The sequence below is a fragment of the Strigops habroptila genome, chromosome 6 (assembly GCF_004027225.2).
Source record: "Strigops habroptila isolate Jane chromosome 6, bStrHab1.2.pri, whole genome shotgun sequence".
Taxonomy (NCBI): Eukaryota; Metazoa; Chordata; class Aves; order Psittaciformes; family Psittacidae; genus Strigops; species Strigops habroptila.
This window is the reverse complement of record NC_044282.2, coordinates 63275232-63300090: the sequence shown is the minus strand read 5'-3', so window position 1 is coordinate 63300090 and position 24859 is coordinate 63275232. Positions and strand designations below refer to the sequence as shown.

The following is a 24859-nucleotide window of genomic DNA, read 5'->3' as shown; positions in this document are numbered from 1 at the left end:
GTCACTGGGACTGGCACCGGCACCAGAACTGGCACCGGCACCGGCACCGGCACGAGGCTGAGCCTGCTACACCCACCTTGTCCTTGGCACTGGGGCAAGTGGCCGCGGTACCGGCATCGGGACGGGCCCGCACCGATTTTGTAATAAAACGTGGTGGAAACCCAAGGCGTGAGTGAGTGCGGGGCTGGGGATACGGTCTTACTGGGAACGGGCAATGAACTCGTCAGGAATAGGGCCCGGGCTCAACGGGGCTGGAGGTCAGGTTGAGCAGAGCTGGGTGGGCTGCACCAAGCACTGGGCACACTTCATGTCCCTGGGCCAGGGGGACATCCCATGGTCCCATTGGGGGCAGGAACTCCCAGCCCTCGAGGCAAGGAGCTGTGGGTGCAGTGGGAAGGGCACAGAGTTACGGACGCAGCAGGTGCCTTGCCACCAGCTGCACCCTTCGCATGCAGGTAGCTGGGGATGTGAGGTGGGGCAACCAGAGCTCTGTGTGTGGCAACCCCCTGCAGCTACTGCCACAGCGCGGGATGGCTTGTGGGGCTGGGAAGACCCTCACAGGCTCTTCACGGGGGGAATGGGGTGGAGGGACACTGTGGCAGGGCACGTTGCAGACCTCTGATCAAGAGGACATGGATGAAGCTTTCCTGAGACAGCTGGGGAGGTTTGGCCGCCTCATGGGTGGCCCTGCTCCTCACAGGGGCCTTTAACCTGCTCTCATTGAAGATGTCCCTGATCATGGTGGGGGGAGGTTGGACTAGATCACCTTTAGAGGTCCCTTCAACCCACACCATCCTGTGATTCAATGATTCTGTGTTGACCTCCCTGCTACCTACAGGAAGGGCAGCACAGCAGGACTGGAGCAGAGAAGGAGGTTTCTGGAGGGTGCATAGGAAGAACTGCTTGTGGATGTGATGGTGGCAGCCATGAGGCAGTGGAGATCAGCATCCGGGGCAGGCAGGAATGCAGGCAGCAGGGTGCAGCCTTGGACTTCAAGTGAGACTATTTATGTGACCTGGTTGGTGGGATCTGGACAGAGGTAGCTCTGAAGGATGAGGGAGCTAAGGAAATCCGTGAGGCCCTTGAGGACAAACTAAAGAGTGGTCACGGGGTGCCAGGGTGGCTGAGGCTGGAAAGGGCCTAGGGAATCTCCCTAGGGCAGGGACAGCCAGAGCTGGTTGCTCAAGGTCATGTCCAACCAGGCTTTGAAAGAGGAAATTCCATTTGGATGTGAGAAATGTGGAACTGCAAGGGGGTACTGGCAAGAAAGACCGTACTGGAGCAGGTTCCCCAGAGCATCTCCCTCCTTGAAGATACTCAAAACTGACCTGGACAGGAACCTGGACAATGCACTCCAGCTGGCCCAGCCTGGGCACAGGCTGGGGCTGGAGCAGCTGCAGAGGCCCTTTGCCCTCTCCCAGTGAGGCTATGCGCAGCTTCACAGCTTTTCTGAGCAACCTGTTTGATGAGCCTCATGGCAAAACCAGAGGGTTTTTTTGAGGGAGAAACAACCAAACAAAAAGCTTTTGAAAAAACTTTCAGTGCAATCCCCTGTGGTCCAGTTTGTGCTCATTGCCCATGGTCGTGCCACTGGGCACCACTGGGAAGGGTCTGACTCCATCTTCCCTCCCTCCCACCACTATACACATGGATTCCGTCCCCCTGCGCCTTCTCTGCTGCAGGTGGAGGGGTCCCAGCTCCTCATGCAACAGATGCCCCAGTCACTTCAGCATCGCTGTGCCACTTCCCTGGATTCCAGAGGTCACATCTTCTGAGTCAGGCGTGGTGCAAGGTCAAGGAGAGCATCCACACCCCCACACCCCAGGCAGTCAGGGGCTGCCCAAGAGCCAGGCTGGGGCTGGCAAAAATGGGTGACAGATACCTGGAGACAGGGCTCAAGAAAGAAAACTACCCAGAATAGAGAAGAACCAGGCTGGGGATCTCCTGAGACACCCCAAACCCCAGTGGTGGCACCCAGGGGTGCCCAGGAGCTGCCAACGTCATTGCGAGCCCCTCTCTGTCATCTCTGGAAGGTGATGGGGACATTTCTGAGGGGTGGAGAAAGGAAAATGTCGCATCCCCAAAGGGCCCCAGCAATGGAGAGGCCACCCAGCCTCACCTCAGCCCCCAAGGACCACGTGAGCCCTCCTAGGGCATTTATCTGTTGTGTGCAGGAACAGACAGTGGCCAGGAGCAGCCAGACTGGTCCACCAGGTTGACCACTCAGCTGCGAGTTACATGCTTGGGGATGCAGGAGAATGTAGACAACCCATAGCCCATCCCCAGCCAGGGTTGAGCCTGTGTGTCCATCCTGGGACATGGGTCTGGTGGGTGGGCAAACAGCTTGGGGCTGCTTGCTCAGGGCCATTGAGTGCCACAGGGCACCACACCGGGTTCCCTCGCTCAGGTTTGCAGGTAACACTACCTGGGGGCAGAGCTGGGACTGAGCCAGGCTCAAGGAAGGGGCCAGCAGGGACCTCACAAGGACAAGGACAAAGTCCTGCCCTGGGCAGGCAGAGCCCCCAGCAGCCCTGCAGCTGGAATCCACAGCAGGAGCGAGTTCAGCATGGGCAGTGAGGAGGGAGCTGTGCTGGGACATGGCCTGTGGGCATGTGCAGTACCATGGCCTGTGGTGGGTTCAGCTCCAGCGCTGGTCCCTCTTGCCTCTCTCCCCAAACAGGGTCCACATTGGGCATGGCTGGAGCTGCTCTGGATGCCCCAGCCCCTTTCTAAGGATTGCTCTGCTCTTGAGAGAAGTTTTTCCTGGTATCCAATGGGAATTTCTTCTGTCCCAGCTTGTGTCATCATCTCCTGTGCTATCCCTGTGCCTGATGGGGGTCTGGCTGCAGCTGCCCGCACCCAGGAGGCAGCTCAGGGGTTTCTTCTCCCATGGCTGCACAACCAGCTCCTGCCCTGCTGTGTCCCCAGCCCGGCTGGTTGTCTCTTCCTGTTTGCTCCCATGGATCCAGACTGGGCCAGGAACCCGCTGGCAGCAGGGGGAGGGTCCTGCTGGCGCAACCCAGACACTGGGGTCTCCTCTGCCAGGACAACCCCAGGCTCCCCACCTTCCATCCCAGCCCTGAGTTCACCGGGATCTGCCATGTGCCAAGATTTCACTTCCCTTGCTCCCATGGGCCCATCCTTGCCCATCCTCCAGTATCCTCCAGTGGCCCCTTGGCTTGCTGGGTACTGGAGTCTCAGCCGACAGTCCTTGCAGGGGCAGGGGGATAGCAGCAGGGAACACCCCCGTGGTGGCCCAGCCCCAGGGGACCTGCCCAGCCCCAGCCTTGGCCCCTTGAGGAGCCCCTCACCATGTGCATCATCAGGTGCATCAGACGTGACGCTACGGCTGTGCGGGACGAGGCAGGTGACGCAGCCAGCGCTGCCATGGCCCTCCCTGGGTGCCCAGCCGGCGGAGCAGGGGGCACAGGCCCCCAGCGCTGATTGTGGCGCTCCCGGCTGTGTACTCAGCCAGCTCATCCCAGCGCTGTTTGTTCGGTGCACCCAGGGGATGGTGCTGCACAGACGGTGTCCAGCGGGGGGGCTGCAGAGCTCAAGGGTGATGCAGTTCCTCACCCTCAGGCAGGGGCTGCAGGCAGGGAGGCAGAGCCTCATGCACAAGGTTTGAGGTGAGAAGCTCCTGGCCGCAATCCACCCCTGGGATGCTGAAGCTGAGCCACGCTGAGGCTCCCTGGGGAAAAGACCCTCGTGTGGGGTCCTGGGGCAGCACTGGGTGGTGGGCCTGAGGCACAGCTCAGTGGGGCGGGGGCTGCGCGCAGGCTGGACCCCATGGAGCTGGTGTGGAGCCATGTGGGGGGCAGCCCTGGTGCCCACCCTGACCACACACAACGTTGGAGGTGATGTCCTCACACATTTAATGTTGTAGAGGGGCAGCTCCAGTGTTTGGGGAATTGCAACAGGAGGGCTGGAGGGACAGGGGTGAGCTGGTGGTGCCAATGTTGCCCCACGGTACAGGTTCAGTGCTGACCTGCACAGGAAACTGGCCTCAGAACCGCATGGTGGGAACCCAGGGACCCCCATTCCAGCCCCTACAGGTAGGGAGACAGGGGCAGTCGGGGGACCCCGAGGTATGAACCCCTCTATCTGCACTCCAGGAAGCGCCTCTTCTGCCCCATGGCACCCCATGGCCTGGCCCCATGTGTCCCCCCCACCTCAGTCCCAGTGAGGGTCTCACCATGGGGAGAGCTCGCTGGCTTCTGCCTCGGCCCCACATCTGCAGAGGGAAAGCAGGTGACAAGAGTGGAAAGAGAGGGGCCTGAAGGCCCTGCACAGCTGCATACACGCCATGGCGGAGACACAGCACTGGGCAGGACACTGGGCATGTCCCTCCCTCCATGAGCACGGCAGCCCCAGCCCCTGGGCTGTGCTGCCCTGACTGCCCCTGCAGCCCTGGGACCAAGCACAGCAGCATGGCACAGCACAGCATGGCACAACATGGCAGGGACTCACCCTCCGCAGCATCAGGTGCCTCCAGGCTCTCCAGCCGGTCCTCATCTGCCGCAGCCTCACTGCCATCCCCAAGTCCATCCACCTCTTCCTCGCCCAGTGGCTCTGCAGCACAAGGGGACAGGTCAGCCAGGGCCCGCCCTCCCCATGGTGTGGGCAGCCTGGAGACACTCCAAGCGGGATGTGACCAGCCCTGCGCAGGAGCCTGGCTCTGGTGTGGGACACAGCAGCCCATGAGCCAGGAAGGGTCCCTGGGCAGTGCAGAGGGGCCCCATATCCCCATTCCTCTGCAGGAGGGGATGCAGCCCCACACAGAGCATGAGGCAGTGGAGGGCTCTGCTCACCCAAGCACTGCTTGCCCTGAACAGTTCCACGTGCCCCCCAAGCACGGCAGTGCTTGTCCCAGCACCAGCACCTGTCTGGAACTCGATGGTCCTCAGCATCTCCGCCACATAGTCCACATTGATGGAGAAGTGGTCCATGTTCTCATAGCCGGGCTCTGGGCGGCTGCTCATTGACACCTTGGACATGTCTGTGATCCTGCAGGGCAGGAAGACCCCCGGGAGCTGCCAGGGTCCAACACACAAGGGGTGCTGTGCCCCCAACCATGGCCCAGCAGGGCCAGCCACCGCCAAGTTCCCATTCTGCCCCCTTTGCCCCCAGCCCTGTGCCCCTCACCTTGCCATTGCCCCAGTGCTCCCAACCCCATGCCTCCTGGCCCCACTCACTTTTTCAGGAGCTCCTTGGAGTGCTGTGGGGGAAAGGGGGAGTGGTCAGTGTCTCCTTGAAACAATGGGACTGGAGGCCTCAGGAGCCAGATGCCACAGCCCCCCAGCACATCCCAGGGGTGGCCCCAGATCCTTCAGAGTGACCCCAGTCCCCCCTAGCCCTGGGGCAGTCCCAGACCCCCTGGAGGGACCTGTGCCCCCCCAGTTCCCCAGCACAGCCTGGGAGCATCTTTAACCCCCTTGGAAGGTCCTGACCCCTGCACCCCACAGACCATGTCCACACAGACCTGCAGGTACACGGCCATCTGGGGCTCCTCCATGGCCTGGATGGCTGACTCCACCAGCTTGGAGGAGGCCTCCAGGTGGTCACCGTACTGGCGGATGAGGCCCCGCACAAGCTGCACCTTCGCCTCTTGTTCCCGTGCGATGCTCTGCAGCAGCTCCTTCTTCCGCTCCTCCAGGATGCTGTACAGTGAGTCAAAGCGCAGCCCCAGGTGCTGCTTCTGCCGCCGGCCATTCTCCTGCAGGACCGTGGAGCTCAGGGGCTGCCCGGGCCCTGTCATGTCCCCACCACCAATGTGGCACCCAGGGACACCCCCTGTCCTGTCCCACCTCGATGGTGCGGCAGATCTCCTCCATCTGTGTGATGATGGCCTGGATGCGGTCATTCCCCGCCACCAGCATGGCAATGCCATCGCTAAGCTCGCTCTGGGAGGGGATGGGATGGGCATGAGGACCAGCTGAGTGTGTTAGGGTCCCCCAGTCCCCTGTGGGCAACCCCCAGAGCCACCCACCTTCTGGCGCTGGTAGACAGCGGGCAGCGGTGCAACCTCGCAGTCCTTATGTGCCCCGAAGACCTTGCAGAGGGAGCAGGTTGGTGCCTCACAGCGCAGGCAGTAGATGTTGATACGCTCGTCCTCGTGCTCCTCGCACATGAGGTGCTGCTCGGCCTTGGCATGCAGGGGCCTGTGGCGGGGGCCAGGCACTGCTGCCCATGGTGGGCCCCAGCCCCAGGGACACCTCCATCCCCAGGGACACCCCAGCCCTTGGGGACACGCCGACCCCGGGGACACCCCAACCCCAGGGACACTTCCATATCCAGGGACACCTTCAGCCCCAGGGACACCTCCAGTACCAAGACACCCCTGGCCCTGGAGACACCCCCAGCCGTAGGACACCTCAGCCCCAGGGACACCTCAGTCCCAGGGACACCTCCAGCCCTTGGGGACACCACGACCCCAGGGACACCCCAGACCCCCGTGGGCCCTGTCATCCCTACACTCCAGGCGTGCTCCCGCCCCCAGCCCTTTGTCCGCAGCCCCCGGTGGGCTCCCCTTCACGCACGGGATTCACTCCCCCGTGGGGTCCCCCGCGGGCTCCCCGCACCTGGCCGACTCCTGCTTGTAGATGTCGATGATGTTCTCCACCAGCAGGTTCCGCTGCAGCCCGTACACCCCGTGCCGGTCCAGCACCACCTCGTGGCGGCACGACGGGCACCGGAACCGGCCGCCCGACGGCACCGCGCTGGAGCCCCGCGACTGCCACAGCGGGTTAGAGGCCTGGGGGAGAAATAGGGGGGGTGGGTCACGGCCATGGCCACGAACCCCCCCTGCGAATCCCCCTCCAGGCTCTGCCGCTGGTAGCGGGAGCTCGCGGGACCGCGCCCCTCCCCGGCCGAGGGCCCCGCATCCCCGCGGGCACGGGCACAAACACTAGCAAGGACACGGACACGGGCACGGACACAGACATGGTCCCCGCCCACCGACGCGATACGACCGTCCCCGCCGGGGTTCGAGGGGGCTCGTCCCGGGATCAGGGCAGGATCCATCCTCCCCTTCTCTCGCCGGTGTCCGGCCCGGCCGCACCTGGAAGACGTCGTTGGCGCACTTGCGGCAGAGGTTGTGCTGGCAGGGCAGGATCACCACGGGCTTGGTGAACATCTCCAGGCAGATGGGGCAGATAAGCTGCTTCTCCAGGCTCTCCATGTTCCGCGCCTCCGCCAGCAGCGGCTTCAGCCCCACCGCGAAGTTCATTGCCGCGGTCCCGGCCCAGCCCGGCCCAATCCGGTTCTGTCGACCACTGCCCCGCTCCCGCTCCGGCTCTGGCCTCGGCCGCCCGGTGTCTGCTCTGCCCCGGCCCCAGCCCCGGCCCCGCTAAGCCTGGTGCTAATTTTAGCCTCCCCGCCCCGCCGGGGCCGCGGCAGCTGTCGGCGGCGTCGGGTGACACTGAGTCACGGCGCCGCGGCGGGGCCCCACCGGCGCCCCCGGCCCGGCCGACCCCGGGCACCAGCTGACCCCCCACCGGGACCGGCTGACCGCGGGCACCGGCTGATCCCGGGCAGTGGCTGATCCCAGGCACCGGCTGATCCCACCGGGACCGGCTAGCTCTGGGGACTGGCAGCTCAGGCAGGGCTAGAAAGAGGCTGGTGTTCCCGAAGCCCCACAACTCCATCCAGTGCCAGCTCCGCCACCAGCAGCATGGACAGGCGCCTAGAAGGGCCGGTGCCAGGAACAGCCCGGTCCCGGTGCTCGCCCTGACACTCCAAGCTATATTTAGGGGGTGAGACAGAGCCCATGCAGCTGCGGACAGAGGCTGTGTTCCCTTGCCCCTCTCACCCTGGGATGGGATGGCACAGTCCAGTCCTGGCCCTCAGCAGAGCCACAGTTCCCAGGAGAGCAGGGCAGGAGCCAAGCAGGCCTGCCCAGGGCAGCTATCTCCCACCCGTATGCAGGGAGCCAGGGACTTCAGGAGCAGGGACAGTCTGCACACATGCCCCAGTGGGACCAGGGTGCCTGGCCAGGCTGCTGCCACCCCATGCCCCACAGCAGCAAGGAAGGGGAGAAGCACAGCCCCAGGGGAGCCAGCACTAGCTGGGGTTACAGCTGTCCCAGGAAGGTGACAGAAAACAGAGTGATGTCAACCCCTGTGAGAAAGCACCCCCTCAAGCCACTCCTGGGACATGACCTGCCCACTCCCCCCACTACTCAGCCCATCACCCCTGTGAGACCCACAGCCACAACCCCCTCACAACACAGGGCCAGGAAGAAGCACATTCTGCTGCAGAGTGTTCAGGCAGCCCCTGATGAGACAGAGACCACCCAGAAACACGCTCCCCTCCTGTCATCGTTTAATGGTGCATAAAACCTATACAAACCCAAGGAAAGTGCCTGAACGGGGCCCAGCCCTGCAGGGAGCCTGCCAGCAGCAGTGATCATGGGGTGCAGCCAGTGCCCCGGGGCTGTGGCACGGCAGAGAGGAAGGGGGCACAGAAGGCAGCACCCTAACCCCATGAGCAGCGTTTGGCACCCAGCACCCATCAGGAGGGTCCCTGATGGGGACAGGTGGGGGGCTCAGCCCAGCCCCAGAGATTACAGTGCTAACGGTCTCAGACATGCCCGGCTGTGAAGCCTGGCCCGGAGAGGTCTCCACTCGCGGCTGCTTGGGCTGGCAGCAGGCGAGGCACTGGGGATGGGGTGCAGCAGAGTGGGCTCCAGGCCAACTCCACCACCAGTGCTGGGAGACAGGGGCATTGCCCTGGAGCTCGAGCAGGGGCAGAAGAGCCTCTGCATTGATGCTGGCCAAATTAACCTGAGATTCTAACCACCCTGAGGCTGGAGAGCCACCCTGGGTGGCATGACCGAGGTCCTGGAAAGTGACAGTCCCAAAGGAGGATCTCTTCCCAGAGTCCTGTGGAGCCAGCGAGACCGAGGCCAGCCTCAGGCATCAGTGCTGACAGCTGGCAAGGGCTCCACTCTGGCAGGTGGGGGCTGCGCTGCAACAGGTGTCTGTGAAGCTGGAAAAGAGCAGCCCGATCAGTGACTCAGCCCCATCCCATGGTGGTGGTGAGCAGGTATCTGCAATGTCCCAACACCCCCGTGAAGGTTCCCACAGACCAAGACTCCCAAACCTTCAGCCCCACTGCAGCAGTGCTGCCACCCTGCAGAAAACTGCACAAGTCCCCCAGTGGCAGTCCTCACAGGCACTAACGTGGCCAGTGCCCAGGGAAGGAAACCAGCACAGATCATGGCTGCTCCTCATGCTCCATGCTTCAGGCCCAAGTGCCTCTCAGCCACAGACTGTGCAGGGGCTTCAGGGGGACCTGGCCCAGGGGCAATCGAGGGAGGAGAAGGCACCCCATAGCCTGTGCAGTGGTTCCCTCTATCACCGTCACCAGCCCGGATCCACACAAGAAACACCAAGGGCTGGCTGTTACGCAAGAGCTGCAGCTACATCCAATCTGAGCCTCAAGAGCAATGTCCCCATGTGAGATGAGGTGGGGGGAGCTCCCCCAGAGCCCTGCACGAGACAAAGCCAGGTGGGGCTTGAGACAGACACAGACAGCCCAACTCACCCCTGTCTTCTGCGTGCATCTGTGCCTCCAAGTCCTTGGGGTCGACATACTTGTAGGACTCATCCTCCTTCGGCGGGCAGCACCTCCCGCAGCAGAAGCAGCAGCAACAGCAGCAGCAGCAGCAGGTGAGAGCACCGCAGCACAGAGCCAGAGCCTGCAGAGGAAGGGATGACAGCCCCATGAGACCACCTGAGCCACACCAGCGGCCAGGCCCCATCAGGGCAGCCCAGGACGCGCTGGGCTCAGCTCACCTGGAACCACCACTTGGACATGAGGAAGTAGTGCTTGACAGCATCGTCGCCGAATTGCTCAGCCACGTAGAGCCCCAGGGAGCCGTACTGGTCGTAGAGGCGGCGCTTGTCCTCGTCGCTCAGCGTGGCGTGCGCGCTGTTGATCTCCTTGAAGCGCTCTGCCGCCGCCGGGTCATCAGGGTTCTTATCCGGGTGGTACTTGAGCGCCAGCCTCCTGCGGGGGGAAGGTACGGTTCGGATGGGCCCGGGAGGCCGACGTCCCCCCGGAGCACCGGGACGAGCCCCCGCCTCAGGCCGGGTTCCCGCACCGCTCGGCCCCGGCCGCTCCCCCCGCCGTACCGGTAGGCCTTCTTGATCTCCTCGGGGGAGCTGCCCTTCTGCAGGCCCAGGACGCGGTAGAGGCTCTCCCCGACCCGCGACAGCTTCCGCTGCGGCCGCCCGGGCTCTGCCATGGCGCCGGCGCCCCGCGGCGGGGCCGGAGGACACGGAACAGACGGAAGCACCAACCGCCCCTGCCCCGCGCCCGCCCCCGCTTCCGCCCGCGCCGCTCTGCGCAGGCGCTGCCCCGGTGCCGGACCCGCCCCCGGCCTCCCCCCGGGCCACCGGGCGGCCGCAGCACGCCCGGGCACACGGCGACAACCCTAATCACACGTACCCACACATACGGTGACACCCCCATTACACACACCCCCCCCGCACACGGTAACACCCACCTCACACACACACCCGCTGTAAACGGTGACACTCCCATCACCCACACACAATGACACCCATAACCTACAGCCCCGCACAAGGTGACACCCGCATCACGCACACATCCCGCTCCGTACACAGTAACACCTCTATCAAACACGCCCCCTGCAGATGGTGACACCCCCATCACACGGCCCCAAACAAAGCCCACCCACAGACACACACACAATGACACCCCTACACACAGTGACATCCCCATCACACACCCCTGCACAACATACACCCCCCCCCCAGAGACAGCGACACCCCTAGCATACAGCCCCACACATGGTGACACCCCACCTGTGGCAGCTCCCTCTGCCCACCCCATTCCCATGTGCCCAGCGCCGGCACAGGCAGAAGGTGGCAGCCTGGGGTGGGGGGAGGGTCACGCTGCTCCTTTATTGGGGTACAAAATGAAGGCAGCCGGGGCAGCGGGGGGGGCAAGGGTGGGGTGCAGCAGAGCCAGCAAAGGGGGGGGCAAGGGCCGGGCCCTGCAGCCCCAGGCCCTGCTCTGCTCCCGCTGCCTCAGAGGGCAAGGGGAGGCCACTGCCACCATCTTGAAGGAAAACCTGAGCAACAAGGGTGGCAGCAGCAGTTGGGGAGACCATGGCCGGGGCTGGGGAGACCACGGCCCCACAGCCAAGCAGGCCCCCCCTGGGATGTCAGGCACCCCTGGGGATGGAGTGTCAGAGCAGTGGGGACAAGGTGGTTCTTTGAGGAGATCCCCAATCCCTGATGTTTTTCAAGTAGCTGGCCTGCCCGCAGGAGACCAGGTGGGGCAGCTGCTCCAATAAATACAAATAAATACAGGTTCCAGCACGGGAGCTTGCCCGGCACTCAGGGAAGAGGGTGACCGGCCCCTGAGGCACAAGCTGCAGGGAGACCACCCCTCCCTCCCACCAGCATAGCTGGCCTGGGGCACAGAGGCAGGGCCCGGAGGCAAGGAACACCCCACCACCACCTCTCCGACACCATCCCTCCCTCCTCAGAGGGCCATCGCCGCCCCCTGAGGGGCTGCTCCTGCGGGTGGAAGCGGGGCAGGCAGCAAGGGCTTGTCCTGCAGGCAGGAGAGCCAGGGGTTGCGGGGGGGGGCACAGGCTGGCAGCTCAGAGCCCCTCCTGGGGGCCGTGGGCAGCCTGGCTGGTGGCCTCATGGCCAGCCAGCTCAGCAGTCCATGTCGTCGCTCTCACACCAGGCAGAGGGGCCATCAGTGCCGAAGTATCTGTCCCCAAAGTTACCTGGAGGACGAGGGGACAAAGTGAGGTGGCGGCAGCACCAGCCCCATTGCAGTCCCCTCCCAGGGCTCCCTCAGTGCAGCCTCAGAGCCCCATCCATCAGCCGGGGTGAGGGACCAGGGCCCAGCCCACCCTCTCCTGCCCTCACCGATGCCCGGGATGATGTGGAACTCCTCATTGATCCTCTTGTCCACAGCGGTGGTGATGATGTGGACACGGGGAAAGGCATAGGCCACGGAGTGCACCCCCATCTCCGCCATCAGCAGTGACAGCAGGAAGATCCTGTCCTCCTGCACATCATGATCCTGCAGCACATGGAGCCGTGAGACTCGGTCAGCATGTCAATCCCACCCTGTGCTCTGCTGCCCCGTCCCCTCACCAGCAGGACGCGCACTGCCATCATGGCCGCAGCCCCTGTGGACACGGTGCTGTCCATGAGGATGACGTAGTCCTCACTGATCTCCTTGGGAAGGCGCAGGTAGTGGAGCTGTGAAGCAAAGGAGAAGCGGTCACCCACCCACCCTCTGGCACGGTGCCAGAGGGTCCATGCTGGGGCATGGGCGCTGCTCACCTCAGGCTCCCCTGTGTCGTGGTTGGTCTGGATGAGGATCTTGCCCAGGCGGATGTCCTTGCACACAGCAGTAAGGGCCTGCTCCATGGTCTCCCCTGCTCGCAGGATAGACACACCTGTGATCTGAGAAAGGGATGAGAACACATTTGCCTGGCACTGTGAAGGGGAAGCAGCCGCTTTGGTGAGCTCCCAAGGCGCCGGCATTGCAGGAGAGGGAAGCAGCCTATCTGCACAGGGACAGACCCTGAAGCCACCAGGTTTTCCCAGTCCATGCTGACCCAAGATGGGGCAGCCATGTGCTCATGGGGAGAAAGGGACCGGGACAATGTCTCACCCTCTGCCTGTGGAACCGCTTCCCTTCATACGTGGTCCCCTGAGGCGTCTCCACAGTGACCGACTACAGAAAGGGAGAAGAAGGGAGTGCAGAGGAAGCTGGGCCCTGCATGGCCCAGGGGCTCAGGAGCGGGAGATGTGGCCCAGGAGCTCACCTTCAGTGGCAGGAAGGAGAGGGCATGTTCAATCAACAGCCGCATCAGGCGCTTGGAGTAGAAGATGAATTCGTCCCTGGTTGTGTCCTTGTTCCTGTTGAGGGAAAATGCCTGCATGAGATGAGAGCAGAGTCTCTGCTCCACCACATGGCAAATGGGACTCTAGAGGAAGGATGGTGCAATCAGAGAGCAGCCTGTGGGAACCTGGAAGCTCTCAGGAAGGAGACACGGTAATTACCGATGTTTCTGGGCTTGCTGAAGACCCATGGTGCTGTCTAGAAAGGACCATATAGTCAAAAATAGTGTTCGGTTCCCCTGGAAGGGGAATATAAAGCATGCAGCAGATCACACAGAGTGGATGAAGTGAAAGGATGCCACAAGATGCTGCTCAATCCTCTTTGGGACACGGGGGACAGTTCAGAGCTGACTCTGCATGGTGGGCTAGCTGCACTAGCAAAGGGAATGAAGCCAACAGCAAAAAGGAGGGATAAGTGAGCATAACATCAGCAGCCTGGTGTAGATGTGTGCCTTGACCTGAGCAGAGATGAGGCAGGCGCCTGAGAGACAAGCGCAGAGGCACAGCATTACTCGCTCTGAGCATGACCTCTAATTGCTGCTGAATGCTGGAGGATTTGCAGGGCTGGAGATTTAGGACATAACTGCTGACTATGTGGAAAGAGCCAGGAGAAAAACAGGGAACGACAGCAGCACAATGTCAGGCAGCACCATCGGTTCCTGGGGCAACAGAGACTGAGGAACAATCAGCAAAGGTTTGCACAGGCCCTGCCAGGGGAGCACAAGGCAGGACAGAAGCACCCCCAGGACAGACCATGGCACAGCAGCACAGCCGGCTCTGGAGCACCTCTGCACAGAAGCACCACAGCCAAGAGCATCTGGGTTAGCTGACACCAGTGACGGGAAAACACTTGATGTGTTCTCAACTCCTCTTCATTTCTGTGCCAAGTTAGAGATAAACTACTGCCAGGAACCAGACAGATTTTGAAATACCTGGCATTATCTCATCACAACCCTGAAGTGCTGAGGGCAGCAAGAAATACAATAAATAAAGAGCAATAAAACCACAATGGGGCTGTAATTAAGAGGAAACCTTCCCTTCTCCCTCAGGAGGAGTAAAGCAACTGTACATGCCCACACACTAATCCCAGTGCCGGGCAGAGGGGTAAGAGGCCAGCTTTTCCTATCAGCACATGTCTGTGTTGTAGTTGAACTCATTCACCACACAGAAGAAACCACTGCACAAAACCTCGCACTTCCTGCAACACGCGGATCTCAAAGCACAGTAACACAAGTGTGTACGGAGCTCCACTTAATGACAGGCAGGACTGTCCCTGTCCTGTATTACTCGGGGTATTTCCAGATGAATGGAACAGCTCCTCCACCAGCACTGTCAAGGTCAAGTGCCTGAAGGCAAAGTACCTACAGCAAGAAGTCACTCGGCAGGAAAGGAGCAGAATTTGGGATTTGATTGTCGTTTGAAATGTGACCATAAAGACCCCACCAACATTCATATAAACCTCTCTCAGTTTGTGGCTGCTTTGACAAAAGAGCCAGTAGCAGGCTGTAACATAAGGGGCATTTTACTGGAGAACTCTAAGAACACGCTTCTGGCTCCCTGGCTGAACAACAACCAAGGGCAGACTGACAATGAAGGACTGTCTTTAAGAAGATGCAGCTGAAATCTGGTTTTTTTTCTGTGACCTGTGTCTAAAGCAGTGCGGCTTGCATATACTCCCGGTATATTCTGGAGGATGTAAGGAACAAAGGAACCCTACAGACATTTGCCAGTTTCCAGATGGAAGAGGTGGATCTGGCAACAATCCAGAAGCAGCAGAAGGATATTGAATATTTTTACTCTCTATTTTAAGACATCATCTGCCACTTCTCACATCTCTCCACAATGACAGACAGCCCAGCCAACAGTGCCCCAAAGGATAAACAGTCACAACTATCCTGAGATATTTCTGCAGCCACCTGGGTAACACACTCCTGAGAGCTCTGCAATGACCAGAAAACCCAACAGGGACATTCCCGACAAGCCTGGGGACAGCAAGGCACTCCTGAGAAATTGCAAAATCAGTTCTGGTCTGGAAGAAACAGGCACCAGGCCTACAGCTCCTCAGCGTGGGTTATCAGCATGTGTGCTCCCCACAAGTGGGCTTCACCCACATGCTCACCCACGGCAGCTCTGGAAGCACCACTGAGCTCCAGGAACAGAGCCTGCAGCAGCCCTGCCTCCACAGGCAGTTACCCCTGACAAACCCCACACCAGCCATGGGGCTGTTCTGCCATGGACAAGTGCAGTTGGATGCCCCAGCCAGCCCGACCTGCATGGGACAGGCCCATAGGTGCTCCCACATAGGCAGGATCCTCCGCAGCCTCCAAAAGGCATCCTGATGATCATAGAATCACAGAACTAACCACGTTGGAAAAGATCTTTAATATCAAGTCCAACCATTACCCCAGCACTGCCAAGTCTACTACTAAATCACGCCACTAAGGCCCTCATGTACATGTTTTTTGAGCACTTCCAGGGTGCCCTGGGCAGCCTGTTCCAGTGCCTGTCTTTTCAGTGAAGAAATTTTTCCTAATATCCAGTCTAAACCTCCCCTGGCGCAACTTGAGGCCATTTCCTTGTCCTATCACTTGTTACTTGGGAGACCAGTCACCTCCTCTCTCCGTCCTCCTTTCAGGCAGTTGTAGAGAGCGATAATGGAGAATGTATCCATCAGGGACGGAGGACTAGCCTCGGTCCCTCTGCCGCGAAGGCCCCAGTGTGCCTCCCTTTTTATGCAGGTGCAAAGACAACCAAGGAATTTCTCTGGAGTCAGGGACAAGCAACTGCCGATTATGCAAGGGGAAGGGGTGCTGCAAGGGAGGGCAGCCCTAACATTCTTTGGCAGCAGTGGAGGACTCTCCCTGCAGCAGTCAGAGAACGGGATCGCTCTGTGCAATCGCAGTGCCTCTGTGACAAGAGTGCTCCCAAAGGGACACCAGACCTGCTCACCCCACTGCCTCACAGCACCTTCCTGCCATCACCCAGGTAAAGCCCAAGAGCACGCACTGCTTCAGGCGCTGCCCAACCCCTCAATGGAGGGTGCAGCCAAACCACACGCAGCGTGTACAACCCAGCAAGCTGGGAACCCACAGCTGGGCACAGCAGCCAGCAGCTCCCTAGGATCCCAGTCTTCCCTGTAGGAGACAGCAGGAAAGCATTGGGTGGCCTGACAGGGACCAGCAAGCATCTGGCTGGGAGCCTGAACACAGCATTGGCTTAGCTCATGAACAGGAGTGTCTGTAGCTGAAAGCCAGCCGTAACACTCAGGCCCCCAGGAAACCTGAGCACAGACAGGTCTCACATCTGAACCACCTTCTGTGGTGCTGGCAACCTCCTGGCATGCAGGAAGCGCCTCACTCTGCCCCTCGCTGAAGCACCAACAGCATCACATTTCTCAAGGGCAGCTCCAGCATAGGATGACGTGTCCTGCTGGAGCACAAAGTCCGAAGGCTCAGGCCAGAGCAAACTTGCTAAGAGAGGTGGGTGACCCACACCACCCACAGGCTGTGCTGCAGGGGATGTCCTGGAACCTTTCCATGAGCATGTGGGTACCAAGATACAAGTGATGGAAAGGAAATGCCATTCTCCTGGGGCAAAGAGAGTGCAAGATGCTTGAGAGATGTTCGGGTGCACAAAGGACTGGTCAGGTGCAACGGAGTCCTGATGGGTGGCACAAAATGCTCCAACTGACTCTGGTGATCTGGACCAGATACCAAAGCATCTTGTAAGTTGGAAGATATAACTCATAGCATTATTACACTGTCCATTCTGTTCTATAGGTACATTGGTGATAAAAGGAAGACAAGGGAAAATCTGGACCCTCTCCAGAAGGAAACAGGAGACCTGGTTACCCAGGACATGGAGAAGGCTGAGGTACTCAGTGAGTATTTCTGCCTCAGTCTTCATCAGCAAGAGCTCCAGCCACACCACCCAAGTTGCAGAAGGCAAAGGCAGGGACCGGGAGAATTAATATAGGAGATGATCAGGTTTGAGGTCACCTAAGGAGCACGAGTCCATGGGACTGGATGAGATACATCCACAAATCCCGAGATAACTGGCAGATGAAGTTGCCAAGCCATTATTCATCATATTTGAGAAGTTGTGGCAGTCCAGTGAAGTTCCCACTGACTGCAAAAGGGGAAATCTAACCCCCATTTTTAAAAAGGGAAAAAAGGAAGACCCGAGGAACTACGGTCAGTCTCACCTTAGTGCCTGGCAAGGTCATGGAGCAGATCTTCCTGGAAACTGTGCTAGGGCACATGGACAATAAGGGGGTGATTTGAGACAGCCAACATGGCTTCACTAGGGCAAATCATGCCTGATGAATTTGGTGGCCTTCTACGATGGGGCTACAGTGTTGGTGGATAAGGGAAGAGCAACTGACGCCATCTACCTGGAATTGTGCAAGACATATGACACCGTCCCACACAATATCCTTGTCTCTGAACTGCAGAGGCATAAATTTGATGGATGGACCATTTGGTGGATAAGGAATTGGCTGGATGGTTGCACCCAAAGAGTTGAGGTCAACAGCTCGATGTTCAAATGGAGACCAATGACAAGTGGTGTTCCTCAGGGTCAGTACTGGGACCAGTGCTCTTTAACATCTTTGTCAGCGACACAGACAGTGGGATCAAGCACACCCTTAGTAAGTCTGCTGATGACACTGAGCTGTGTGGTGCAGTCAACACACTGGAGGGAAGGGATGCCATCCAGAGGGAGTTGGACAGGCTGGAGAAGTGGGACAGTACAAACCTTGTAAAGGTCAACAAGGCCAAATGGAAGGTCCTACACCTTGGTCAGGGCAATCCCAAGCACAAATACAGGCTGGAGGAGACTGGATTGAGAGCAGCCCTGAGGACAAGGGCTTGGGGGTGCTGGCCGATGAGAAGCTCAACATGACCCGTCAGTGTGCGCTTCAGCCCAGAAACCAACCATGTCCTGGGCTGCATCACCAGCAGCGTGACCAGCAGGTCGAGGGGAGGGGATTCTCCCCCTCTGCTCCACTCTGGTAAAACACAACCCCCCCGCAGTCCTGCATCCAGCTCTGGGGGCAACAACACAAGAGGGACGTGGAGCTGTTTGAGTGAGTCCAGAGGAGGCCATGAAGATGCTCTGAGGTCTGGAGCAGCTCTGCTCTGGAGACAGGCTGAGAGAGCTGGGCTGGCTCAGCCTGGAAAAGAGAAGGCTCCAGGGAGACCTTAGAGCAGCTTCCAGTGCCTGAAGGGGCTGACGAGAAAGCTGGAGAGGGGCTTTTGACAAGGGCCTGTACGGACAAGACAAGGGGGAGTGGCTTTAAACTGGCAGAGGGGAGATTCAGATGAGATCTTAGGAAGAAGTTCTTCCCTGTGAGGGTGCTGAGGCCCTGGCACAGGTTGCCCAGAGAAGCTGTGGCTGCCCCATCCCTGGCAGTGTTCACGGCCAGGTTAGACGGGGCTTGGAGCAACCTGATCTAGTGGAAGGTGTCCCTGCCTGTGGCAGGTGTTGGAACTAGATAAGCTTTAAGGTCTCTTCCAGCCAAACTGTTCTGTGATTCTATGATACTCAGACTGATCATGAATAAAATAATTCAGCTGTTCTAGTACAGGACTACGTTTTGGTTCCTGCCTCTCCATGATAAGAGAAAATTGCTCTGGAAACCACTTCTCCCTGCTCTGGGAACCACTTCTCCCTGAGATGCCAAGCCTGAATTTGCCATGACTACACTCAACGAGACGCTCATCTGCTGCCACGACAAAATCTTCCAGGAGGGCCCTCAGAGACAGAAGGCTGAATCACAGAAGAGCCTCCAGTGTTGAACAACAGGGAAACCACGTTGGCTGGCAGCAGCATGGCAAGCCAAGATCAACAGGCTGCATCCAAGGGATGCTGCACTGGAGAAGACAGGATGGAAGAAGGGAGGCTGGAGGGAAATTCTGGTTCACAGTTCCCTGGCACATCCACAGATGCCAGGTTTGGCATGCCAAGTCACTCCAAAAGGCAGCGCCGGTGGGAACACCAGCACCCCATAAGGGCTCCCACTGTGGAAGGGGGCTGATGGCACCGCAGCAGCTGGAATGAAGATGAGATCAGATTTGCCAAGGGAAAGTAACCTCACACACAGAGGTGCAGGAAGCTTAGCAAAAGCTGTGCAATTGATCCCCTGCCAGTTTGGACCTCTCCAGGGAGCATAGGAGAACCTCAGTGGGCAGGAAACAGTGCCTCTGGAGCAGAGGGAAGCCCAGAGGATCACATGTGAAAACCATTACAGCTCCACACCATGCTGAAGTCATGCAGAACCAAGTAAGCACTGCCAAGTATCACCTACAAGCACCAGGAACACAAGCTGCCTTGCTATCACCAAATACAGGAGTGAGTTCATCAGCTTAGAGATCTTGGTAACAGCACTTCCTCAGCTTCCCCTGCTTTCTTAGGCTGCAGCAGGATTTGAGGGGGTGGCTGACAGGCCAAGTCAACACCCCTCATAAGCGTGGTTATTTTTCATTTACCATCTGGAAGAGGCAAAGTCCGCCTCCCGCAGCCCTGCTGCACACACTGGCCAGCTCCAGGAGCTCAGCTCCAGCATAGTAACTCGAGATCAGCAGTGCTGCTGGACTCTGACCGCAGCCCGCACGGGTTTGGTTCCCTCCCTCCCAGGGCAGCTGAACAAACTCCTAAATCCAAGCAGATTAAGGCTATTAGACACTTGTGGCATAAAGGCGGAGGCATGACATGCCACTCCCAGCAAGACAAAAGAACACAGACTTCAAGGAGAAAGAGGGGAACAGCAGCTACAGATGATCCAATGCCTGCCCATGGTGCTGTCCCTTCCAGACACGGGCTGGTTCAACCTGGCCTGTGGCACTGCTCACACTCCTCTGAGAGAGCACACACCAGTGTCACGCTGTTGGATCTCCCGGGGGAACAGCAGGAGCCATAGGTAAAAGGTCCCTGCCAGAGCCTCTGAGCAGGAAGGCTAGAGATGGGCAGGCTGCTGCACAAAGGCTGGCATTCTTCTCACCCTATATGACCCCAGGAAAGGGAAAACTGCTCCTTTGCAAGCAAACAACATTCAGCCTCTGGAGGTGCTGTTCCCCAAGATCTCCCTTCCGCCTTCATCTACCATTGAATGCAGCCAGCGGATGAGCTAGAGAAATCGGCTCAGGCCAGGAGGAAGCTGATGCCACAGCAGTGCAAGGAGATGCTGTAGGGACAGAGTCATATCTGCTCCAAAGTTCCCTTAGTGACCTGAAGTCAGAGCTACTAGAAGTGCACAGCCTAGTGGGGAGACACATGGCCTTCACACAGTGGCACAGGCCTCTGCCTAGTGAGCATAAGGTGCCACATCACCAGGTTTTTACTGCTGTGAATGGCCCTTGGAGTCTATGCTGCCACAGGGAGGAGTCACAGGAGGAGCCTCGAGAAAGAACGCCTTGCTTTCTACCAGGAGAGGCACTGCCTGCATGTAGTCACATGTTTACGTTCTCCAAACCAACACAGGGGTGCTGGTAGCCAGCCACAGTGGGAGCAGGCGCAGGAAAGCCCTGCTGAGCTCAGCATCCCCTTCCTGGTTTACAGCCCAGGGACAAAAACACACACAGAGGCTTCAAGCTTCTCCAACCACAGTAACGAGGAATGTCTTTAGTGGTCCTACGGGATTCAGCTCCTGACCCTACACTAGTGGTACTGTCACCTAGAAAAAAGGAGCATTGGTGAGGAATGGAAAGATCAAGTCATGGAAGCAGCAGCCTGGGTCCCTTCTGTAAAGCTGGCTCTAAACCCGAGTGCGTCATGAGAGGGGCAGTGAGGGCACCTCACCCCATGTCACCAGCTACTATGCCTGTGCTCCAGCTAGCAAAGAGCTAACCAGTCTCCTCTCATCATAAGAAAAGCCTGCCCATGGCTCAAAAGTAACCCCAGTGCAGACCTGCCAAGGGTTTGTTGCCAAAAAACTGTCTGTAGGGTGGAGCCAGCTCTGTTCAGTCCTGCTCCAAGAAAACCTCTATGTCTGAAGCCCTTAAGGCAGATGAGGGAAAACTGACACCAGGTTTCGTAGCGTGATCCTACAGAACAGCCCTTCTGCAGGAAGGGAACCCTGAAGGAGGCAGGGACCTACCTGATGATGGTGTGCATGCCTCGCACCTGCGGCGTGTTCTCCAGGACGCTCAGCGTCTTCGGCAGGGGCTGCCCTTGGTGGGCAGAGGCCAGAGCTGCCCTGCAACAAGGCAGCAGTGATCAGAGCTACACAGCACAGGCACACAGAGCCACCGCGCTGGACCCACCCCAGAGTGGGACATGGTCCCTGGTCAAAGGAAGGCTCCTCCCACAGAACCTAGAGCACAGGCTGGACATCAGAAAGCGCTTTGGTCTTCCTGCCTTGATCCCTAGGAAAGCCCCAAGTCTGGTACGAGGTATAAGATCCCAAAGCAGTACCAACCCATAAAAGTGGGGCAAACCTCCTCTGACCACAGATCCAGCTGCCAGCAGCCCATGTACACGAGCCTCTATACCAGCACCCAGCGAGCAGGAGCAGCATCTCTGCATGTGAAGACCTTGCTACATACCCTGGGACTGGGCTGCCCATGCTGTAGTGAGCTACGAGGACTGTCCCTTTGAGGCTATGTGAAGTCCCAGAGAACAGGGACTGTTCAGGGCCCTTCTGCCATAGAAGGGAGCAGCCTGGAACAATCCAACAAGCTGTGCTCCAGAAAGGGATGGGAACAAGGCAGGGCACTGGTCACATGAGTCAAGCATAGCTGCTGTGGGACAGGTCACACAGAAGCTTGCAGCCATAGCATGACGACCCCCAAGAAGCTGCATGCAGGGCAGTTGAGGAAGAGCAGCTATGCTCAGACACCTTAGCAAAGCTTTGGCCAGCAGGGACAAGAAGGGGCAGGACTCGGTGAAGAGCAGGTGTTGGTGGCCCTCCACCCCCAGCCCAGGAACCAGCCCCTCTGTGGCTGGTGGGGTCTCCACGTACCTGACAGTGATCTCACGCTGGGTGGTGGAGCAGAGTCATCCAGCGCGGCAAGAGGGGAAGGAAAGGAAACACAGTCACTGCACCAGGCACAACCACTCACAGCAGCCCTGGCCCAGCTCCCATCCCTTCTCCTGGGGTTAAACCCAGAGCACAAAAACCACAGCTGGGGAGGCAAGGGCAGACTGACGGGGCACAGCCAGGACAAGCAGGGTGGGGAGAGCTGAGATCAGAAGAGCTCTCCAGAATGACAGCACGTGAACAAGGCCAGGCCAGACCGCAAGTGCCAGACATCACTGTACCCAGACCTATCCCCATTTCCCCAGCCCGTGTCACAGCTCTGTCTGCCCCGAGACCTTTTGTAGAGAAGTGACACCGAGCCCCTCTGCGTGCTCCAGGAGCACAGGGCTGCAAGCATCCACATCCTCCCCTCTGTGTGCAGAATCCTCCTCCTCACCCACACTAGCAGTAATCAAACAGCCCAGAGCTCACCTTCTCCAGCTGGCTGTGCACATGCTGCACAATGAGGTCCAGGGCCACAAAGTTTTCCCCACCTGACAGGAGAGCAGAGAAGCTGGGTCAGAGGCACACTGACCCAACCCCATCCTAGGACACCCGCTGCCGGAGCTGGGGTCAGGTCTGGCAAATGCAGCAGCCTCACCCCTGGGCACCACGATGTCGGCGACCTGCACGGTGGGCTCGATGTACTGCTCAAAGGATGGCTTCACAAACTTGTTATATTGCTTGATGACACCCGCAACATCGCGACCACGTTCCATGATGTCGCGTTGCAGCCGCCGCACCAGCCGGATGTCAGAGTCCGTGTCCACAAATACTTTCATGTCCAAGAGCTGGAAAACTGGGAAGAGTGAGCACCCCCTATGCAGCCCCCCACCAGACCTACCTCATTCCCCTCATCCACAGCTCAGCCAGGTCTGACCCCCATGGCGAGGACACCCAGTGCTGCCTCTCCTGAAGCCTTGGACATGGAGGGGCTCTGCCCGCAGGCGGGGACTGACCTCCCTCTTGACAGCCCCCAGCCATCACCCTGGCCCAGCGGCACCAAGGGCCAGGCCAAGCCAGCACCCATTCCACTGCAGCACACCACCGCACGTCTCCTGCCACACCGCAGATCAAGATGGGCCACCAGCCACATCAGGCAGCGAGCGATACCTTCAGCAGCTCCTTGTTCGCAAAAGCCAGAATCCCTTCAAAGACGATGACGTTGGCCCCATACACTGTTTTCTGTGGGCAGATAAGAGCTGTGCTTGTCCTGCCCCCCTCATGCATGCTGCAGCAAGGCCAGCACTCGGCACAGACGGCACAGTCACAGAATGGTTTGGGTGGGAAGGGACCTTGAAGCTCATCTAGGATTCCAACCCCCTGCCACAGGCAGAGACACCTTCCACTAGACCAGGTTGCTTAAAGCCCTGTCCAACCTGGCCTTGAACACTACAGGGATGGGGCAGCTTCTCTGGGCAACCTGTGCCAGGGCCTCACCACCCTCACAGGGAAGAATTTATTTTCCTCCTATCTCATCTTAGTCTCCCCTCTGTCAGTTTAAAGCCCTCAGCCCCTGACCCATGCCGGGCTCTCGCCACTCGTGGGCATCAATTGCCATAACCATCCTGCACCACCCAACCTTTAAGAGCCCTTATTCTGATCCCTACACTTGATATCCCAGCCCTGCACTGACACAGAGCCTTGTTCCAGAGCCCCAAACCTCTGCCTTCCCCTCCATCTCCTTCCCTCCCTGCACTCCATGCTCCCCACTGCAGCCTCTCCCTGAACTCTGCGCTCACCCCCATTTCCATATCCATCTCCATGTCTCCGTGCCCCCTCCCTGCCTCCACACCTCAAATCCCCCAGAATGACACACACACCCCTGATGGCTGGAGACCCTCCCTCCCTTTGCTCTCCCAGGCCCCACAGCCCCTGCACTCCCTACCCCTGCCCACAGACATCCCCCCTTCCCAGGGCTCACCCAGCCTGCCCTCCCAATGCCCATCCCAGCTCTGCCATGGCACCCACCCACTCCCGGCGGCGGCTGTGCGTGGTGAAGTCATACACCGGCACCTTCACGCTCTTGCCCTTCTTGAGCTTGCGGAGGACACTGACGAGCAGCTCAAAGTCGAAGGCGTCAGGGTGGTCGAAGTTGTAGTCGCTGCGGGCTGCCAGTGCCTGCTGCCCCTCATCCAGCACCTGCGGGCACCGTCGTCCACCCAGTGCTATGCCAGAGCACCCGGACCCCATCACTGCCACGCCAGACCCCCGGATCCGCTGGCACTGCCCACAGCTCTGTGCTGCCCTGGCCCCAGCCCTCACCTTGTAGAAGGAGTCCATGGAGAGCAGCACGACCCAGGGCACGTCCAACGCCTCGATGATCCGTGTCGCCACTGTTGTCTTGCCCGAAGCACTGCCGCCACACAGGCCTGCAGGTGAGAGGAGGGCCACCGCGAAGGCCCCGGCTCCATCAGTGCCCGGCTCCGGCTCCAGCCCGGCCCCATCTCTTCCCCAGCCGCGGCTCAGGGCCTGGCTCCATCATTTACCTGGTCCCAGCGCCAGCTCCAGACCCATCGTTCGCTCCATCACTTCCCCAGCCCCAGCCCTGGCTCAATCCCTGCCCCAGTCCAGCTCCGGGCCACAGCTCCATCTCTGCCCCGGCCCCAGCTCCATCCTGACCCGGCTCCATCCCGGCCCCATCCATTCCCCAGCCGCGTCCCGCCGCTGACCGATGACGAAGGCCTCATCCACGGGCGCGCCGGTCTCGCTGTACCAGGGCGGCCGCCCGGCCGTGTAGATGGTCCGCTTGCTGGTGCGCAGCAGCGGCGGCTCCGGCTGGCACTGGCTGGCGGTTCGCCGCCGCGGGGACGGCGCCAGCGGCAGCCGGCTGAGCAGCGAGCCCAGCGGGCCGGGGCCGGGGCCGCGCTCGGGGCCCGCCGCGCCCCACGCGCTGCCCCGCCGCTCCTCCGCGCCCGCCGCCGCCATCTCCGCGCGCCGC

The 24859-nt window shown here is 59.7% G+C and overlaps 3 protein-coding genes across 3 annotated transcripts; all 3 read right to left on the bottom strand.

Moving 5' to 3' along the window:
- Positions 1-3858: 3858 nt before the first annotated feature.
- TRIM54 (tripartite motif containing 54) lies at positions 3859-7921 on the bottom strand. The gene is made up of 10 exons (XM_030489314.1): positions 7061-7921; positions 6582-6754; positions 5990-6161; positions 5808-5903; positions 5483-5716; positions 5196-5218; positions 4883-5007; positions 4471-4572; positions 4196-4234; positions 3859-3988 (listed from the first exon to the last, which is right to left on the bottom strand). The coding sequence occupies exons 1-10, from the start codon at positions 7226-7228 to the stop codon at positions 3978-3980; spliced, it is 1143 nt and encodes a 380-aa protein (XP_030345174.1). The 5' UTR covers positions 7229-7921; the 3' UTR covers positions 3859-3977.
- Positions 7922-8247: 326 nt separating this feature from the next.
- DNAJC5G (DnaJ heat shock protein family (Hsp40) member C5 gamma) lies at positions 8248-10342 on the bottom strand. Its single transcript, XM_030489315.1, has 4 exons — positions 10137-10342; positions 9798-10011; positions 9547-9700; positions 8248-8988 (listed from the first exon to the last, which is right to left on the bottom strand). The coding sequence occupies exons 1-4, from the start codon at positions 10247-10249 to the stop codon at positions 8912-8914; spliced, it is 558 nt and encodes a 185-aa protein (XP_030345175.1). The 5' UTR covers positions 10250-10342; the 3' UTR covers positions 8248-8911.
- Positions 10343-10905: 563 nt separating this feature from the next.
- Positions 10906-24846, bottom strand: LOC115609300 (uridine-cytidine kinase-like 1). Its single transcript, XM_030489313.2, has 14 exons — positions 24591-24846; positions 24184-24290; positions 23890-24060; positions 23032-23103; positions 22520-22709; positions 22351-22412; positions 21862-21878; positions 20998-21096; positions 12827-12920; positions 12673-12735; positions 12339-12461; positions 12147-12254; positions 11916-12072; positions 10906-11770 (listed from the first exon to the last, which is right to left on the bottom strand). Exons 1-14 carry the CDS (start codon positions 24844-24846, stop codon positions 11697-11699), a joined length of 1593 nt encoding a protein of 530 aa, XP_030345173.1. The 3' UTR covers positions 10906-11696.
- Between the last annotated feature and the right edge of the window lie 13 nt (positions 24847-24859).